Genomic DNA, 19,184 nt, shown 5'->3' on the forward strand with positions numbered 1-19,184 from the left:
TTGCACTCCAAGTATTTTTTGAGAATAGATATAACCCTTATACAACCTCTCTACCTTCACCGGTAAGGGCAAGATCTGCGAACATATTACCCTCCTCAAATCTCACTTGCGGGAATATACTAGGTCTATGTCATTGTTGTTATCGTAGACATAACCCTTATATTTGGGGTAAGGTTTCAACTATCTAGGAAGTTTATTAACAAGAGATGTATTTATAACATATATAAATATTACAAGGGTACTTTAGGTGATTCACTTTGAAATTAATCCATATATTAGTATCATCGTTACTTTACTTTTTTAAAGATATAAATAAAAATAAAAGATGAGCAGTATTACTCTGTTATTCCGTACAGAAGCATCACGTTATACCGAACCATCTCATTAGTTCGGCTTTGTGAAAAGGGAGTCGGGGAGTCCACCTATAAACTTATCCAAATGACACTTTTGCCCCACATATAAATACCCTAAAAGGGGTAAATCTGGTTTCATCAGTCCCATTCCAAACTTTCCCTTTAATCGAAGCTCCGTCGCGAAATTTTCATCCTCCGCCACTGCTAGTACCGTCGCCGCCGTTGCTGCCGAGGTTTTTTCCGCCGGCGTTTTTCACTCGCCTTTCTCCGGCGGTTTCGTCTTCTTTTTCCGATAAAGGTTAGTCGGATAACTTCATTACCTCTTCTCCCCTAACCCTTCGCTCCCCGTCCGCCTGTAAAGTCTTATTTTTGCTATTTTTTCGTTTTATAAAATTTCTACTTTGCATGTACACGTTAGATTCGAAATTTCGGACTTTTATCTTTTTCTTTTTTCGCGATTATTTAATTTCTTACGCTTTTTTCTGGAACTTTTATCCTTGCATTTGAGCTCCTGTACGAAAAAGTCAAAGATCCTTCTTTCAAGTGTGAAGAAGGACTCTTATTTAGTGAAAACTTTGATATCCGCTGAGAGAAGGGGTAGTGGGTAAAGGTCATGCAAGTAAAATCTTTGAGTTGTCACAAGTTTTTGGCACTTTTTTTTTTTTTTTTTGACAATGAGGGTGTCTGAGGCCAGCTTGAATGCACTGGTTGTGTGCTACCTCCAGCTAGCACAAGTACTCCCTCCGTCCCAGTTTAGAGTGGCAGTGTTTGACTGGTTACCGATTTTAAGAAATGCAGCTTGTGGTCTAAAAAAGTCATAAACATTTGTACGGCTTTAAATCATCTCATTAAGGGTAAAATATGAAGTTTAAAGTTAAACTATTTCTTAAAAAGTATGACATTCTTTTCGGAGCAGACTAAAAGAAAAATATGCCACAAAATTTGGACGGAGGGAGTACACTTTAATTCTCTAGTCAACAATGCTTAGGCATATGAGAAGAATTAACCTAGTGTAATCTCTGCTGTGATTGGAACCTTGATTCTCAAGTTGTTAGTTCAGCTATTCAATCACTAGGTCACCCCCGTTCGAGGTATTGGCACTCCTTTGTAGAAGGTCGCTTTGGGCAGAGTAGAATGCATAGTATCTTGGGCAATCCTAAGATAGGGTTTCCCCACAATGAAGCTGCCTAGGTATTAGGATTTCTTTTGAGCATGTAATATCCTGGAGTACCATAAGAAAGCTCCCCCACCCCAAGCTGACATAGAGTTTCTATTGGACAAATTAGAGGAATAGGGTCCGCTTATCAGCTGCATGAATCTCAAGATGAAGAACACTTGCCTTCTTCAAGAAAAAAATGATGGATGAGGCTATATATGGGCCCCTCCTCACTATGAAGAAGCAAGAAGGGTGTTGCTCTTTTACTTGGGGGCAGAAAGTAGTATAAAGGTCTAATCTTTTAATGCAACAAGAAGGCTTATCATGTAGTAAGATATATGGACATTCCTCTTGGTGGAAATAACTTCCAATCTGGAATTCTGAAGCTAAAATCAGTAGAAGAGCCGAACAACATAGCAGTCTACTTCTTCCTCTCAATCATGACTGATAAACAAATGTCTAGATGCACGCTGTTAAAGCATACCCTCTTCTGTTAAAAGCGCTAGTTGAATATTTGGATCTATGGTAAGCACCGCTCGATGTAAATTTCCCCACAGATCGAGCATGGGCATTTGGAACATCTGATCTATTAGATTCAGTAACAACCTGGGGATACTCAAGTTCCTTCCATGTCGAATTGCTTATCTCCATGCCATTTCAGTTATTCCCTTTATGCCATTTCCATATAGCTCCCATATTGTCTGTTACATCTTCAGGAAAAAGAGGAAAATAGGCCTACCAGGGCCACCTGAGATGAACTTATTGTAGCAGAGGGAAATAAGGACACATTTCAAACCAGTAAAAAACAGTGATATTGCTAGACCTGTAACAGTCTTTGGTGATTGATAGAGACCAGAAAGTCCTCTCCTTAGGCCTGCGTTCAATAACCCAACCTAGCAACAATGACCATATATCTCTAAGTCAAGCAGAATGTTCCTTTCAATTTGATGGGATTTGCTAAAACCAATCTGTTTTCATGGTCTGTAGACGGATTCCTTGTTCAAAGGTGCAAATTTGCAGATCTTTAAGCATAGATTTTTGATGTGTGCCCTTTTTATATTTACCTTTGGATGGTCAGAGCATCGCCCATAATTTGTTATGTGAGGTTAATTACTTGGTTTGGTCTCCTTTCTGATTTCAGACTAATTGTGCTACTTTGTGTGTTCATTTTATTTCCTGGTGGCTGTTATTTGGTGTATCAATTCACTTCTCAGAATAGCATAATGGCCATTAAATATTTCTTATTGTCACACTGAAAACATACAAGAATCAGAAATTTTTAAGGATACACATAAAAGACATGGTCATTTTTAGTATAAATTAGATCTATTGCGATCCAAATACTGATATTTTAACTTTAAGTGTCTAAAGAACGTCATAAAATCTGGCATTTGGTACCCTCTAAGTCGGGGGATTGTGATCATTCCGTCCGCTTCATTAATAAAATCACTTCTGAAGCAGTACTATCATTACAAATAAACCTAGAAACCACAATAGAAGGGAGGAAATCATGACCCTCTTGCATTTGACTCTGCTAAGCTTCTATCACTTGAGTTAAAAAAGAAATAACTTTTTAACTAAAAGTCTAAAACATAAGATATCCTTATCTTGAAAAAAAATGAACATAAATATTGCAATAAAAGAGTGATGTTATGAGTGGCCAACAATTTTAGAACTTAAAGATTTATGTACTTATTGATTTTTGATAGGTTTCAAGCTTAATAAGACACACATTGTATGACCGCATACGTATTTGGTTTTATGATCTTAAATATTACGGCTCCATAAACACCATATACTTCCAGGCTGATGGCTATCTGATTTACTATTTTAGTGTTTTGGCAGCTAGACATTTGTTTACACTGGATACTAATTCTACCAAGAAAAACAAAATAAATTTAATAATTTAAGCTGATCTTCCTATTTTTGATAGTTTAACTGATAAAAAAAGCAAGGCGCTTCATAAGCTCTATGTGTGCATGTTCTATAGCAGGCCCTGTACTCCCTCCATCGATTTAATGCCATGGTGGTTTACTAGACATGGGGTTTAAGATTTTAGTTTGGCCTACTGTTTTTAGTAAAAGAAAGTATTAAAGTAGCTGGACCAAAAAACGTGTTAAAGTAGAAACTAATGCTCGGAAAGTAGATACGTAAGTTTAAAATTTAGATAATTAAATGAATTTGAATTCTTGAAAGTTGCAAGAACTATATAGAATAATATTATTATTGATATGGTGTCAAATATTTTGTAACATCCCACAATAGAAAGTGTCATGCAACTCGGAACAGAGAGTACAATTTGTTCTGCGTGAACTGGAGACTGGAGTTTACACGATTGAGATTCTTTTTCCTTCTTGGTTAGCTAGTGTTAGATAGTTATGTGTAAATAATCCTAGTCCCATATGTAGTAGGAGTAGAATATATCCTAATCCCATATGTAGTAGGAGTAGAATATGTCCTGTCCCATATGTAGTAAGAGTAGAATATGTAATATATATGGGGCAAATTGTATCATTGTTAAAATAAAAAGATTTTTCTCCCGTGTATTCTCGCATGGTATCAGAGCTTCAGTGAGAAAATTATCGTTGTGCGTCATTCCAGTGACATCCGGGAAGAAAGATCTCATCGCAGTGCAATTTTCCGGCAACTTCGTCTTGTTCCCAGGGTTCATCACTGCTACAATGGTATTGTGCATATACCAATACATCCATCAGATCCGAAACCCTTGTGCGACCAAACCCCAGAAATCCAGACCCATCGGAACAGAAAAGTCGGTCACCGTGTGTCTTTCTGGTTGACGACTCAAGATTGATTTGCGTTATCTCCTCATCGGTAAATGTTGTGCAAAAACCAACAATACCATCTTGTTCGGAAAAGTTAGGCGACAAAATCCCAGTCAATCGCTCCGGCCGAAAGTCACTCGCTCCCCTCCACGCGCCGCCAGAACTAGGGTTCCGACGAGCTACAGTTCCTTTTCCGGTGTGTGTGAGCCATTCCGGCCACTTTTTGACAAAACGTCTTCTAGACAACTTACTCGTCCAGTGATTCTGAGCCTACCCATATAAATTACATCAAATTCTGACAACTTCTATTTTTTCCAGCGTGAACAATGCACTTTCTGTTTATCAGCAACCACCTGGTTTTGTTGCTCAGGGGGAATCTAGTGGCCTTGTATGTCGCTTGCTCCGGTCACTTTATTGTCTAGAGCAGTCTCCTCGAGTCTGGTTTGGTAAGTTCAACATAGTTATCCAGGAGTTTGGCATGACTCGTAGTGAAGTCGAATGATCAGCTTGCAGATATTTTCACCAAGTCCCTCGCTGGACGCTGGTCATCGCATTAGTTACATATGTAACAAGCTCGGTACATATGATTTGTATGAACTGGCTTGAGGGGAGTGTTAGATAGTTATGTGTAAATAATCCTAGTTCCATATGTAGTAGGAGTAGAATATTTCTTAGTCCTATATGTAGTAGGAGTAGAATATGTCCTAGTCCCATATGTAGTAAGAGTAGAATATGTAATATTTATAGGGCTCATTGTATCATTGTTAAAATAAAAGATTTTTCTCCCGTGTATTCTCACAGCTAGCGTAGGATAATAAAGATTGATTCACATCTTTATCTCTTCACATGTGTTTTCTGCTATTATTTGTTTAATTTTTGCTCCACCTCTTGAAATACTGGAACTGTAGACTGCTTCATGTGTATCTGAATGCTTAGGGACTTGATCTTACTTCCTAGTTCCTAAGTCTTTGGGTTTCGTGGCGCTGTGAGAATTCAGTGAAGGAAAATACTTCATCAATAAATTGTTTCTTGTAGGTTGAAGGAGCCATGTACTTTTCAAAATTTCTTTTGCTTTTTGTTTTTTCTTTCCATTTTAGCACATTCTATTTAGATGCAGGATGAGGGTGAAGTAAGTAAAATAAGTGTCTTTTTATTCACTGTACAGTCAAACACTACCATGAGATGCAGAGATATTGAGATTCATGCGGGAAGATTACCTGAACCAAAAAAAAGTAGGAGCATTGTACTGTAGCTAAATTACTGGCTTAGACACATAATATGGAGCTCTTGGAAGAGCTTGACGTTGGTATTCCGGTTGAGCAGGTGATTTAGTTCTTTAAGAATATGATAGAGATTTTATTGAGATTTCCATTATCCATAGTTAACACAATGAATAATACTGCTGTCATAACACAAAGCATGGGGTCTTGACTTGCGTGTCGATTTGTTTCTTTGGGATTCTTTGGGCATACATATGTCATTTTTGAAGTTCTATACATTGTGTGTACAAGTTGGGTCTTTCTTGGTTGCTATCTCTTTGCTTATAAAATATACTCCCTCCATTTCAATTTATGTGAATCTATTTCCTTTTCGGTCAGTGCCAAAAAAAGACCCTTTTCCATATTTGGAAACAATTTACCTTTATGCAATGATTTAATGCTACACATAATATATGTGCTTCATTTTACACCATAAGTTCAAAAGTCTTCTCTCTTTTTTAAACTCCGTGCCCAATCAAATAGGTTCACATAAATTGAAACGGAGGGAGTATAAAGTAATGTAATAGCTTTCCTGTACATACTGCACAGCATACAATTATTGTTGGTAATTAATAAAAACTCTCTCTTACTGATACCAATATATAAAGTAATTTGTTAAGTGAGGTAGCTGTGGGAAAAGAGGAACCTAGAAGCACAGGTATTCAAGATTAGGGGTTTGTATGCATCCTGAGAGCGAGATATTTATAAGGAACCGTTAACAGAAGATGCAATACGGTAGCAGCTGGTTTTCTGTCTATCGGCATCATCCACCAGTACATTTCAATCAGTGCATTGGAAAAGTACAATATATAGAAGGTTGTTCAATTAATGATCTTCATTGTTTTATGTTGTAAAATGTTCTACTGGAGAGAACTTTTTTCTGTTTGTTTGTGTAAATAAACTTGCTGTGCTCAGTTGATAGTTCCTATATATGGTTCAGAAATGAATAACTTCTTAAAATGAGAAGAGTGATAGCATCCTTCTCACCTAGCTAGTTAGTTTTAAAAAGACCCAGAACATTCCCTAGTTTTCTTCCTTTTGATAGGCAAAGTAAGGGGTGTAAAATAGCATAAGGAGAACACTGATAAAGATACACACAAAATGTAAGGACATTATAAAATGTATAGTGAACTAAGAAAGTTAATCATGATTGGGCTCTAACAGATTTGCCACAGCCATGTTGCACGAAAAACTAAGCAAGGATATACAGTTGAATTTAAGTTGAACTACAATGTCTTTCTCGTCTTCAAAAACTCGTGCATTCCTTTCCTTCCAAATACCCGCCATACAGTTGCGACGATGGAATTCCATGTTTTAGAAGAGTCATTAGTCAAGCCTTTTTATGCAGGAGGAAGTCCAAAGTAGATCTTGGCATCCACCATAAGATTTCGAGAATAATAAAAACAAAATTCCAGATTTGGGAAGAAATCCTGCAGCGAAGGAATGAATAGTTATCTTCTTCCCCCTCCTCGCAAAGTGAGCACCTATTGCATAATATGAAGCCCCTCTTTTGTAGATTATCCAATGTGAGGCATTTGCCTTTTGCAACAATCCAAGAGACACATTTGACCTTGTAAGGGGCATTTTGCTCGAATTGTTTCCAAGGCCAGGGAACCAAACCAAAGGGTGAGATAGTGAGGGTGTTGTAGCAGCTTTTTACAGAGAAGTGTACTTTAGTGTGGGGTTTCCAGAAGATGTACTCAGAAGTTTTGTGGCAAGGAATTATTGAGGAGAAGGATCAACTGCATGTTGTCCTTGAATTCCGAATCGTTGAGATTTCTTCTGAGTGGTATGGACCATCCCTTTTCTTGTGTGCCAATCACTGCATTCTGAGAGATGGAACAACGGTAGAGAATAGGGGAAGTGTCTGGTATAGTGTCCGAGCCATGAATCATGCAAAACCTGTTTTTTCTTCTGTCGCCCACCACAATGGATAACGTGAAAGCATCCATGTAATCTTCCCTAGCTTTGCTCATCTGGAGAAAACAACTAGCCTCGCTTATCCTTGATAAGATCATAATCTGGTGCCTCCTGAAGGGTCCAAGTGAGGATTGCTTCATAAGCCTTGCAATGTCATTTACCATCTTACTGGCCAGGACTTGATCTATTAATTAGGATCTGAATGTGTTCCAGACAATTGACAGTCCCTTCACTTATGTTGAAAAATGCTTGGGATCTTTACTTCTCACTGGGGAAACAAAATAATGATAACAAATTCGTATGCAGTGGGTCCTTTTTGCGTATTTTTCGTTCTTGAACATTTGTTGTTGGGTAGATAGCGCTAGTTAGACATTCCTCTTTGGTAGTTGTTTATAAACTATACCTACATACTGTGTTTGATCTAGTTAAGCTTGGTGTTTCCATGTTCTTGAATTCATTTTTGTTTCCTATATTCTTCCTTGTTATGGAGATAAGTTTGTGCTTGTAGCTAATTTCCCTTTTACATGTGTAGAAGCCGGAATCATGGTGTACGTATCTTGAGATATATGGCTTCTAAAGGGTATAAGTCTAAGCCGGACCATGAAATACGTGTTCGACGTCCAAAGGTATGAATTGGATCTTAGTTGCAATCATTCTTATATTTAGAAGCTATCGTCTGAAGTCTGAATTTTTCAATTGTGTTAATCCTGTTTCTTATTGATCCAGTTTCTTTTATATCTGCATTCTCAAAGTGGATGGGGTTGTTTCTCTCTCTCTTTTTTTTTTTTTCCCCCTCTTTTTTGGGCAAGCAAGAAGACTCTTTTTGATTTGTGCACTATTCCTTTTTTGGTGCTTAGGCTGAGCAAGTATCCATGATGTTAGCAACTTAGCATAGCAGTATGCATATAATGTGAATGGATTGGACTGCTGAACCTAGGAAAATCTAAGCATTGTGGTTGGTGGGTGATAGTCCAAACCCTGGCAGTGGTTTTTCAGCCATGTAATTTGGAGTTTTCTTGGTTGAATGTGCCTATTTTAAAGGCATTCTAGTACAGCTGCAAATGGCACTTAGGCACTATAGTGAAATCATCTAGTGGGTGGAATACGCTATTGTGCAACAGTACGTTGACGAAATTCCACCATGTAAATCAGTCATGTGCAGAAGATGTTTTCAATTCTTTATTCCTGAAGGGTATCTTAATTTAAAGTTCACACAAGGGAATCAAGTATACTTTTAACTATTATCAATTTAGGCCAGAAGGTCTTATCCAGAATGGAGGCTGTTCATAATTTTGTTTGGACTGAGCCCTTGGAAGTATCAGCAGTCGATGTGAAAGAGTTAATAAGTAGAGCAATTAGCTGCTGCTATGATGTCTATTAATGTCTGGATGCTTCTTTGTTTGAAAGCAAACTGGATACCATCCTAGAAGATGCCCAAATGCTCTAATTATTGGAGAATGACAAAGATAACTGTGAAGAGCAGTATATTACCGTTCAGGTCCATGCATTTCATTAATGTTTTTTTTTGGACTTCTCACTTGATTGATCCAAGGGTGCAAATTGCTCCTTTTAGTGCATTAGTTCATTAAACTTAATATCACTTTTGTTTTCTCTTTTCTTGTTCTCTAATACTCTTGACTGGAACATGCTGATGTATTACACACTTGGACTCTGGCATCTTTTTAATGATTACAACTTGCCATATGGCCTATTAGTGTTGTGATTGATTGTTCTGCACATGCTTTTGTCACGTGACTAACCAATTGCGATTATTGCTATGCAATGTAATCTTAGTGATACTCGACAAAGAAATAGGCAAAAAAACACTCTTTGAAATAACGAGAACGAAAAAAAGAATAAAGAACTATCTAACCTTGCCTTCCTATGAGCTCCTAGGAAAGAGACCCTACACCCAAGAAAAGTAGCTTAAGAATATTCTATAAGAGAGGAGGTTCTTTCTTGACCTAGTTAATAAGGATGGGGGAATATGGAAAGATAAAATGTGAAACATAATACAAACCACTAGTTTTAGTGGAACATTTAAAAAAAATATGGGAAGATAAAATGTGGAACATAATACAAATCACTAGTGTTAGAATCTATTGAACCCAATTTTTTCCCCAAGCAATTGTGTGATATAGGTCATGTTCTTTCTTGCTCTTGAGAGATATAATTGAAACGGATCTACCTAATCAGTAAGTTAGATGTTCAGATATCCTCATAAAAGATCTACCGAGTTAGTAGGTTAGATGTATGGATGTACTGATGGAATTTGTTCAGTCATAAGTAGGTCATAATTGTCCTATCATAGTCTTATAGGATAAGCTCTGGTAGCTACATGAATGAATAATCAGGGGGTACCTTGTTACTTGTGTTCTACAGTTTCCGTTGCTTATTTTCTTGATTTGTATTTAGGGTCTTGAAGCACCTAAAGAACCTCGACGACCTAAAACACACTGGGATCATGTTCTGGAAGAGATGGTCTGGTTGTCAAAGGTATAGAAAGTCCCTAGTTCGGGAGCAATTGTCTAAGCTCTTAGATTAATTTCAATGAAGTTATTCTAAGGAACATATCTTATTTACAGGACTTTGAATCAGAGAGAAAGTGGAAGTTGGCTCAGGCAAAGAAGGTTGCTATACGAGCTAGCAAGGGAATGCTTGATCAGGCGACACGGGGAGAAAAGCGAGTTAAGGTTGATGTTTTATTCTCTTCTCCCTGCACGTGAATATTGTCATATTTAGTGACCAAAACTTCAGTATTTTTACATTCTTTGCTAATTACATTGCTAAATTTTACTTATTTCTCTTCTATAATATGCCACCAGGAAGAAGAGCAACGTTTGCGAAAAGTTGCACTCAATATCTCAAAGGACATCAAAAAGTTCTGGTTAAAAATAGAGAAGCTGGTAATTCATTATCTGCAGAATTTTCTGACGCAGTTGTTTTCTCCACTCCAAGTAATCTTGAGATTTGACAGAGATTGTTCCCATGTTTTTCATATTTCAGGTTCTTTACAAGCATCAATTGGAGCTGGATGAGAAGAAGAAGAAAGCACTTGACAAGCAGCTAGAGTTCCTTCTTGGACAAACAGAAAGGTTCAGTCCTTTTCCATTTTTCTATCCTGCTTTACTGACGCCATTTATATTGCTAGGAAGACCCTTTTATTTGCTAAGAAAAGATGTACTAATTGTATACACAATGAACAACATGATCATCCCTGATAGCTATGAATTGAGGTTTAGTTTGTTGATTGAGTGATCGATTGACCTAATGAATAACATGATTAGGCATTCTTCTTGTGTTTATCGCAGGTACTCAACAATGCTTGCAGAGAACCTTGTAAGTTCACCAACTACCAGCAAACGAATCAATTCTTTGTCTGCACCAGAAGCCTTGAGAACTCAATGTAAAGAAGGGAGTGAAGGGGATGTAAAGAATCGTGTTGGAGAAAATCTTCGTAAGTACATTCACTAGATTTCTGACCAATATTGACAAGCGTTTTGGCAATATTCTCCCCTCAGTTTCTTCCTTAAACTGAAATTTCAGAATCTCATTCGACTGGTAGTGATATTGATGACGATTTTGATGTGCAGTCTGAAGACGAAATGGTAAGCTTTCAAATAGCAATAGTGGAGTTTGATACTGTGCTTATTTATGATAGTAGGATCTTGAAGCCTTACAAGTCGCTCATTGTTATCATTTGAAAGGTGTTTGATTTGACATGTATTCATGAAATACTTGAATGCGAGGAGCAGAATGAAATATTTATACTTGAGCTAGAAACCAAAGTAGTGATCATAGCACTTTGTGTGGCTTGAATATTAAGCTAATTTTAGGAAACTAGCTTTGAGGCCAATTTTCTGATGATACAAGTTTTGGAGAATTTTCTTCCTCTCTGCCCCCTCTCTTTGTTCCGAAGGGTGGTGTTTGTACTGCGCAATTGATATCAAAGCCCTGAATAGAGCTTGATTTTGTTTGCAAATAAGACCAAATCAATATGTTGATCTTTATGGCGAATTAAAATGTACTTAGATGACCTTGCAGAGTATAACATTATTAATACATGTTAATGCAATCATCTAATCCAAATGGCAGGCAATAACTTTATGGGGGCGCCAGTCGTTTCAGACCTTTAATTTCTTGAAGCAGTTGTGTGGATTCTCATAACCAAGGTCATAACATATAATGTTGAATTTTTTGAGCACTCATTATTTTCATCATGGACGATCTTTTTTCGTGAAGAATGTCAAGGATGAAGCCTTCTTATACTAGAGTCGTCTTTTTGTTCCAGAACTCAAGTGTCAGGAACTTACCTCCAGCTACTTCAAATAGTGTGCAAAATTTAAATTTTAGCATCTTTTAGCCTTAAACATCCAAAGCAAGAAACAATAATTTGGTATTTAGAAAGTTCAAGTACCTTGTATAAAGGAATTCAAGGAGTATGAAAACATACAACGTCTGTGCACACATAACGGGGAGATGATTTGAAATTGACTGTTGTTTTCTATTTCTGTGTGGCTTCACTCTTGTTCTGGCATTTTTTAGGTTGAGAATCGAACAGGGATCTGACTGCAACCATTTTTTTGGGATAAAGATTTGACTGCAATCATCTGATTTCTATGAAAACATTGGTAGTCGTTGTTGGTAGGATATCATTCTGCTCTGGAGCTGATGTACCAGAGATTTTGTGTTATGGTATATTATCTATTGCATTGGTCAAGTCAAAAACCATGTTGGTTTGATTTCTGTACTTGCAAGTCGTCTGTAGACTATAGAAGTCTCTGATGAGTTACCGATCTTTGTAGTGATTAATCGAATTGAGCTCCCACGTCCTTTTTGGGTTGGGTTTGAGAAGGGGGCTCTTATCAACATCGTTTATTCATTTGATTAATCTGAAGTATTTATGTGGTCCTTTATCTGTTCCTATGGCTTAATTGATTGTCTTTTTCCTTATTAGCTTCTCTAGTTTTGAATTATAGCCATGTGAACCATTATTGTTTGGGGGGGGGGGGGAGGATATTACAAAGTCTGTTGCGGTTCTGCTAATTTTGTACTATAAACAATATTTTCATGTATGTCGATACTGCTTTAGGAAGATGACGAGCATACCATTGAAGAAGATGAGGCTGTTATAACTAAAGAAGAAAGGGAAGAAGAGTTAGCTGCTTTACAAAATGAAATGGATCTACCTCTTGAGGAGCTTCTTAAGCATTATGCAGTTGGGGAAGGTACAATATGGCTGATTGAGTTATGCTAAAGCATTTCACATTCATGCCTCTTCCATCTTTCTAATTTGACAAGTTTCTGTATCATCTGACTGTTGGGAGGAAAATGAGCTATCTTGTCTTATGTCTCCTTGTTTTAGGATAATCCCATGTTTTTTGTGAAGTATCATCAAAAGTATGTGTTTGATTTAGTTTAATCGATCTGAACTTTCAGCTAGCAGAGATTGTAGCCCAGAGAAGAGTGGTACAGATATTACAGTCAGTTCTGGCGAGGACAGTGATAAATGTGAGTGGATCTGCCACTTTGTGTATTGCTAATTATAAAGTCATGGAACTCTCCATGAATTCAAATAATGATGTTGTACAGGTAGAGATGATGATATTGCTATTGAAACCAACGGGGGCTGCTTGCCTGCAATTTCTGGTCGTCGTTCTGTAAGTTGTATGTGTTTATGGTTACTGCTTTGACTTCTATATCGAGGTAAGTGGTCAAGGTGATGTATATGCTTTCTGGTACTTGCAGGTTGAAAGTAATGGCGTCTTATCAGTACCAAATAACCAGTATCCTGACCTAGGGCAAAACAAGCTAAAAAATCCTCCGAAGAAGTATCAAGAGTTAGATAAAGTTAATTTGTTAGGTGTCTTTAATGAAGAACAGGTGAAGATGCTTATCTAATTCTTCTTAGTAAACCTCTCAGTATCAATTATCAATATTGCAACGCTGGTTCAAGAAGTACTCTGCAGAAATTTTTCTTTAGCTAACATCCAAGAAAACTTAGTTCAACTTAATTTACCGCTTGCATTACTTATCATTAAAAAACTATGCTTTGCAATATGGATGTTTGTGTATATTCGTTTTTGGAATTTTAATGTGATGCTTGACCATCAATTACGATTTATTGCTTTGTCATAGAGAAGCTGCACTTCTGTGGTCCTCCTTCAATGCGGGCTCAATTGATGATAGCATTGAGTATTGAATATCAAGATTTTTGAGGGAGCTTCGAGTGTGAATTACTTATGAAGAAAAAAATTAAAACTTTCATCTTGCATTTTCATGGAATGCAGTGTTTTTATATCAGAAGCTGGTTTGGTTGGTCTCCTTAGTATGCATCATGATGAGTATCTTCAGTTTTTCATACCCTTCTCCGATTTTTCTCCATTTTATGTAGGATGATGATGATTATGTCCTTGCTGTTGGTGAAGATAAAGAATATAATATGGTAAGGCAATAACTGCTATATTGTTCAGTTGGTTGGAGAGCTTCAACTTGTCTGAGACAAAGTTTCATCATTTTAATTTTTACAGTTCATTTTTTATAGTGTTCTCTAATTTCTGAGACGAATTTGTGGCTAATAGCTTCTGTTGCCTTATCTAGACTTTGAGATTGCTTAAATATTTAATTACTTTGCGTGGTATTGATAGGATGATGAAACAACTATGTCAGAGGAGGAAGAATTGGCAAAGGCAGAGCCAAATGATTCTGCAGATGAGGTAAAAACTCACTATTTTGACCTTCATAACTGAAATTCTGATGCATTCCATTAAACATAGACCTGGTCCAGTTTTCCCCTCACGTGTAATGGAGCTTCAAAATTGTTGAACATCTCGTTTGATTTCTTGCGCTAAATTCTCAATTTTCAGATTGCACTGTTGCAGAAGGAGAGCGAACTTCCTTTAGATGAGCTCCTTGCTAGGTATAAAGAGGTATGTGGTGCTCTCCTCTTCTGTAGGACTTGGTTTACATTTTATTCTTACCACTATCACCTTTCGCTTGTTAGGATTATGATACTGATGAAAATGTGGGGGACGATTCTGAATCATATGCGTCTGCTTCAACAGCACAAAATGAATCTGAACTGAGTCAAGTAAATGATGGACCGAGCGATGTACTGCCCACTACAGTCACTGAGACAGAAGAAAGGGAAGTTGAAAGCATGGATAAAACAGGGGAAGAAAGGCAGAGTGAGGATTTTTCGGGATCGCCAGCAAAAAATGAATCTGAACCCAATCAAGTAAATGATGGACCGAGCGATTTACTGCCCACTACAGTCACTGAGACAGAAGAAAGGGAAGTTGGAAGCATGGCTAAAACAGGGGAAGAAAGGAAGAGTGAGGATTTTTCAGAATCGCCAGCAAAAAATGAATCTGAACCCAGTCAAGTAAATGATGGACCAAGCGATGTACTGCCCACTACAGTCACTGAGATAGAAGAAAAGGAAGTTGGAAGCATGGATAAAACAGGGGAAGAAAGGCAGAGTGATGATATAATTGCTGATGCAGCAGCTGCTGCCAGATCAGCACAACCAACGGGTAACACCTTCTCAACAACCAAAGTGCGGACTAAGTTTCCCTTCCTTCTAAAATTTCCCCTTCGTGAGTATCAACATATTGGTTTGGACTGGCTTGTAACCATGTATGAGAAGAAACTTAATGGGATCCTAGCAGATGAAATGGGTTTGGGGAAGACTATCATGACAATTGCTCTTCTTGCTCACCTAGCATGTGAAAAAGGAATATGGGGCCCCCATCTTATTGTTGTCCCAACTAGTGTCATGCTAAACTGGGAGACTGAGTTTCTTAGATGGTGTCCTGCTTTCAAAATTTTGACATATTTTGGCAGTGCAAAAGAGCGAAAGATTAAAAGGCAAGGTTGGTTGAAGCCAAACTCGTTTCATATGTGTATCACAACTTACAGACTTGTTATACAGGACTCCAAAGTTTTCAAGCGTAAGAAGTGGAAGTACTTGATTTTAGATGAAGCTCATCTAATAAAGAATTGGAAATCGCAAAGATGGCAAACGCTTCTCAATTTTAACTCAAAACGGCGTATTCTTTTGACTGGTACACCATTGCAGAATGATCTCATGGAGCTGTGGTCTCTAATGCATTTCTTGATGCCACATATTTTTCAATCTCATCAGGAATTCAAAGATTGGTTCTGTAATCCTATATCTGGAATGGTTGAGGGACAAGAAAAGGTTAATAAGGAAGTTGTTGATCGCTTGCATAATGTCCTTCGTCCCTTTATTCTCCGCCGGTTGAAGAGGGATGTGGAGAAGCAGCTTCCTTCAAAACATGAGCACGTCATTTATTGTAAGCTATCAAGGAGGCAGCGTAACTTGTATGAAGATTTTATTGCCAGTTCGGAGACACAAGCTACTCTTGCTAGTACAAATTTTTTTGGCATGATAAGTGTTATAATGCAACTTCGCAAAGTGTGCAATCACCCTGATTTATTTGAAGGGCGTCCAATAGTGAGCTCCTTTGATATGAGTGGTATTGATATGCACTTGAGCTCTTCCATTTGCTCGATGCTGTCGCATGGTGTCTTTTCAACTGTCAACCTTGGGGCTTTGGGGTTGTTGTTTACACATCTTGATTTTTCAATGACCTCTTGGGAGAGTCATGATGTTCAATCCATTGCGACCCCTTCAAGCTTGATTGAGGGTCGTGTGTCTCAAATTTATGGTGAAGAAACTTCACTAGTACTTAGACGGAATAAGAAGTTTCATGGGACAAACATATTTGAAGAGATCCAAAAGGCACTTGCTGAGGAGAGGCTAAGAGAAGCAAAGGAGAGAGCGGCATCTATTGCATGGTGGAATTCCATCAAGTGTAAGCGGAAACCTGTATATTCAACAAGTCTTCGGGAGATTGTCACTGTGAAACATCCTGTTCACGGTATTTACTGTCAGAAAAGTAATCCCTTGTCATACCTGTACTCCTCTAGGCTTGCAGAATTGATACTGTCGCCAGTTGAGAGATTCCAAAAAATGGTTGATCAGGTTGAAACTTTCATGTTTGCAATCCCTGCTGCACGTTCCCCAGCACCTGCTTGCTGGTGCAGTAAACCAGGTACTTCCGTATTTTTCAGTCCAACCTTTAAGGAGAGATCTTCTAAGGTTCTCTCTCCGCTTCTCACTCCTTTTCGCCCAGCCATTGTTAGAAGGCAAGTCTACTTTCCAGATAGGCGGCTCATACAATTTGACTGTGGAAAGCTGCAGGAGCTTGCAGGTTTGTTGAGACGACTAAAATCAGAAGGTCACCGTGCACTAATTTTCACCCAAATGACAAAGATGCTTGATGTTTTAGAAGCTTTCATTAATTTGTATGGTTACACTTACATGCGTCTGGATGGTTCTACTCTGCCCGAACAGAGACAAACTTTGATGCAACGGTTCAACACAAATCCAAAGATTTTCCTTTTTATTTTATCAACCCGTAGTGGTGGAGTTGGCATCAACTTGGTGGGGGCAGACACAGTCATCTTTTATGATAGCGACTGGAATCCAGCTATGGATCAACAAGCTCAAGATCGCTGTCATAGAATAGGCCAGACTCGTGAAGTACATATTTATCGATTGATAAGTGAGAGCACCATTGAAGAGAATATTTTGAAAAAAGCAAACCAGAAGCGAGCTCTGGATGATTTGGTTATACAGGGTGGAAGTTACAACACTGAATTCTTCAAGAAACTGGATCCAATGGAATTGTTCTCGGGCCACAGAGCACTTTCCTTAAAGAACATTGAAGGAGAGAAGAATAGCAATGATACTGAGGTTCAGCTCTCTAATGCTGATGTGGAGGCTGCTCTGCAAAATGTAGAAGATGAAGCGGATTACATGGCTCTGAAGAAAGTTGAACAGGAAGAGGCAGTAGACAATCAGGAGTTCACTGAAGAAGCAATTGGTAGGTTGGAAGATGATGAACTTGGTAATGATGATGAGATGAAGGCTGATGAGCCTGCTGATCATGAAGTCCCGGTTACAACATCAAGCAAAGAACTTGTGGTTATGTCAAATGCTAGTAATTTATTAAAAGAACAAGCAATTACTTTTGCTGGTAAAGACGATGACATTGACATGTTGGCCGATGTCAAACAGATGGCAGCAGCTGCTGCTGCTGCAGGACAAGCTATCTTGTCTTTTGAGAGTCAGTTACGTCCAATTGATCGGTATGCTGTACGTTTTCTGGAGTTATGGGACCCTATCATAGACAAGACAGCTATTGAGTCACAAGGTCATTTTGAAGAAACTGAATGGGAATTGGATAGAATTGAGAAATTGAAGGAAGATATGGAAGCAGAGATTGATGATGATGAAGAACCTTTAGTTTACGAAAGTAAGCTTATCTTAACCCCTTCATAACTGTTTGTCTTATTATTTGTTTCGAGAAAATATTTGACCTAGCAATCTATATAAGAAAATTTTCAGACCAAAATAGTTTGTAGTCTTACATGCGAGGAATATGATCAAATTTGGCCTTCGATGCTGGTCATTAATTGGATCAATACTATGATTTGAAACAAAAATGTTTTACTGGTAGTTATACCAAAAATTATCTTAGATATTTGAGGTTGCAAGCATTTTAATTTGCTGAATATATGCTTTTAAGAATGAACTTCAAATGAATAACGTTCCTGTTAATGTCAGGATGGGATGCTGATTTTGCAACTGAGGTATACAGACAGCAGGTTGAGGCTTTGGCTCAACATCAGGTCAGTAATTTTGTGATACTTTGGGTCATTTCTCCTGTCACCCTTCTCCTTTTGTCCTTTATAAAATCTGAAGGTTTCACATCTGTTCTTTTGGAATAACTTACCTTATAATACGACAGTTGATGGAGGAACTGGAAGCTGAAGCTAAAGAGAAGGAGCTTGCAGAATATGAGAACTTGATGGGGTAAGTGATTCCTGTAATAATAAGTAGTGTTTCCTATAGTTCTTTCAGTTCTTTTGTGTTTTCTTTCTGAGATAATTAAGAGTCTGCATGTCTTTCTTCTTCTATTCTGAATCTTTACTATTCCTTATCTTTTCTTTTGGAATCTTGATTGTCAATTATCTTACTTGACTTTATCTAGCTTTTATCCCTTTGTTGTAGGATGTCATTTGTGCCTCCATGTATCAATATTTTTGTGTCATTAGTAGTTAAGGCATACATAGTGAGATTCGCTGTTTCTTCTTTCCTCGTGCTTTGCGAGATTTCTTCCGGAGCTTTTGTGTTATATATAAGACTCAATCCAATGAATTATTGTGGTTTGATGGAGTGAACTTTGGATGAGGGCTTTGTTGTGTAGATATCTATTCCTTTAGGTAATTTTCTGTACCATCTTGGTACTTTTATCAATAAAAGTTTACCTTATCAAAAAATAAGAACTTTGGATGAGGGCTTTCCACTTAAAGGAGATTGATTATACCTGTTCAGTAAGAAAGTGTCATAATTGGAAATGTATTATTGTCTTCTTGTACGGTTTTGTACAATCCTCACCTTACAAGCTAGTATTTAAGGTTGAGTTATGCCCAAGATGATATTAGAGCTAAATCCATCCCTATTCTTGATTTATCCAACGTTAGGTCCGCATATTGTGTTGTCGAGACACATGATGCCTGGTCCTGAACTTACAGGCGGGTTTGGGGATTAAGTGTCTTACATTGGCCGAGGGAATGAGTTGTTTTTCTTATATACTCTTGGACAATCCTCACTTCATGA

The 19,184-nt window shown here is 37.8% G+C and overlaps 1 protein-coding gene across 4 annotated transcripts in view; it reads left to right on the forward strand.

Moving 5' to 3' along the window:
• Positions 1-484: 484 nt before the first annotated feature.
• LOC104088633 (protein PHOTOPERIOD-INDEPENDENT EARLY FLOWERING 1) overlaps positions 485-19,184 on the forward strand; it is a 39,531-nt gene continuing 20,831 nt past the window's right edge. The window contains exons 1-19 of one of the 4 annotated variants that reach the window (XM_070196760.1): positions 485-651; positions 5,458-5,615; positions 8,004-8,097; positions 9,887-9,967; positions 10,057-10,164; positions 10,297-10,377; positions 10,478-10,566; positions 10,783-10,928; positions 11,018-11,079; positions 12,564-12,699; positions 12,911-12,982; positions 13,064-13,131; positions 13,220-13,354; positions 13,866-13,916; positions 14,119-14,187; positions 14,338-14,400; positions 14,475-17,817; positions 18,129-18,193; positions 18,313-18,377. In XM_070196760.1, coding sequence (XP_070052861.1) covers positions 8,038-8,097; positions 9,887-9,967; positions 10,057-10,164; positions 10,297-10,377; positions 10,478-10,566; positions 10,783-10,928; positions 11,018-11,079; positions 12,564-12,699; positions 12,911-12,982; positions 13,064-13,131; positions 13,220-13,354; positions 13,866-13,916; positions 14,119-14,187; positions 14,338-14,400; positions 14,475-17,817; positions 18,129-18,193; positions 18,313-18,377 — 4,694 coding nt within the window. In that variant the 5' untranslated portion in view covers positions 485-651; positions 5,458-5,615; positions 8,004-8,037. Of the gene's footprint in view, positions 652-5,457; positions 5,616-8,003; positions 8,098-9,886; positions 9,968-10,056; positions 10,165-10,296; positions 10,378-10,477; positions 10,567-10,782; positions 10,929-11,017; positions 11,080-11,575; positions 11,644-12,563; positions 12,700-12,910; positions 12,983-13,063; positions 13,132-13,219; positions 13,355-13,865; positions 13,917-14,118; positions 14,188-14,337; positions 14,401-14,474; positions 17,818-18,128; positions 18,194-18,312; positions 18,378-19,184 lie in introns of those variants that run through there. The other 3 variants (XM_070196759.1, XM_070196761.1, XM_070196762.1) reach the window with 3 other exon arrangements.

Source organism: Nicotiana tomentosiformis, chromosome 3 (assembly GCF_000390325.3).
Source record: "Nicotiana tomentosiformis chromosome 3, ASM39032v3, whole genome shotgun sequence".
Lineage (NCBI taxonomy): Eukaryota > Viridiplantae > Streptophyta > Magnoliopsida > Solanales > Solanaceae > Nicotiana > Nicotiana tomentosiformis.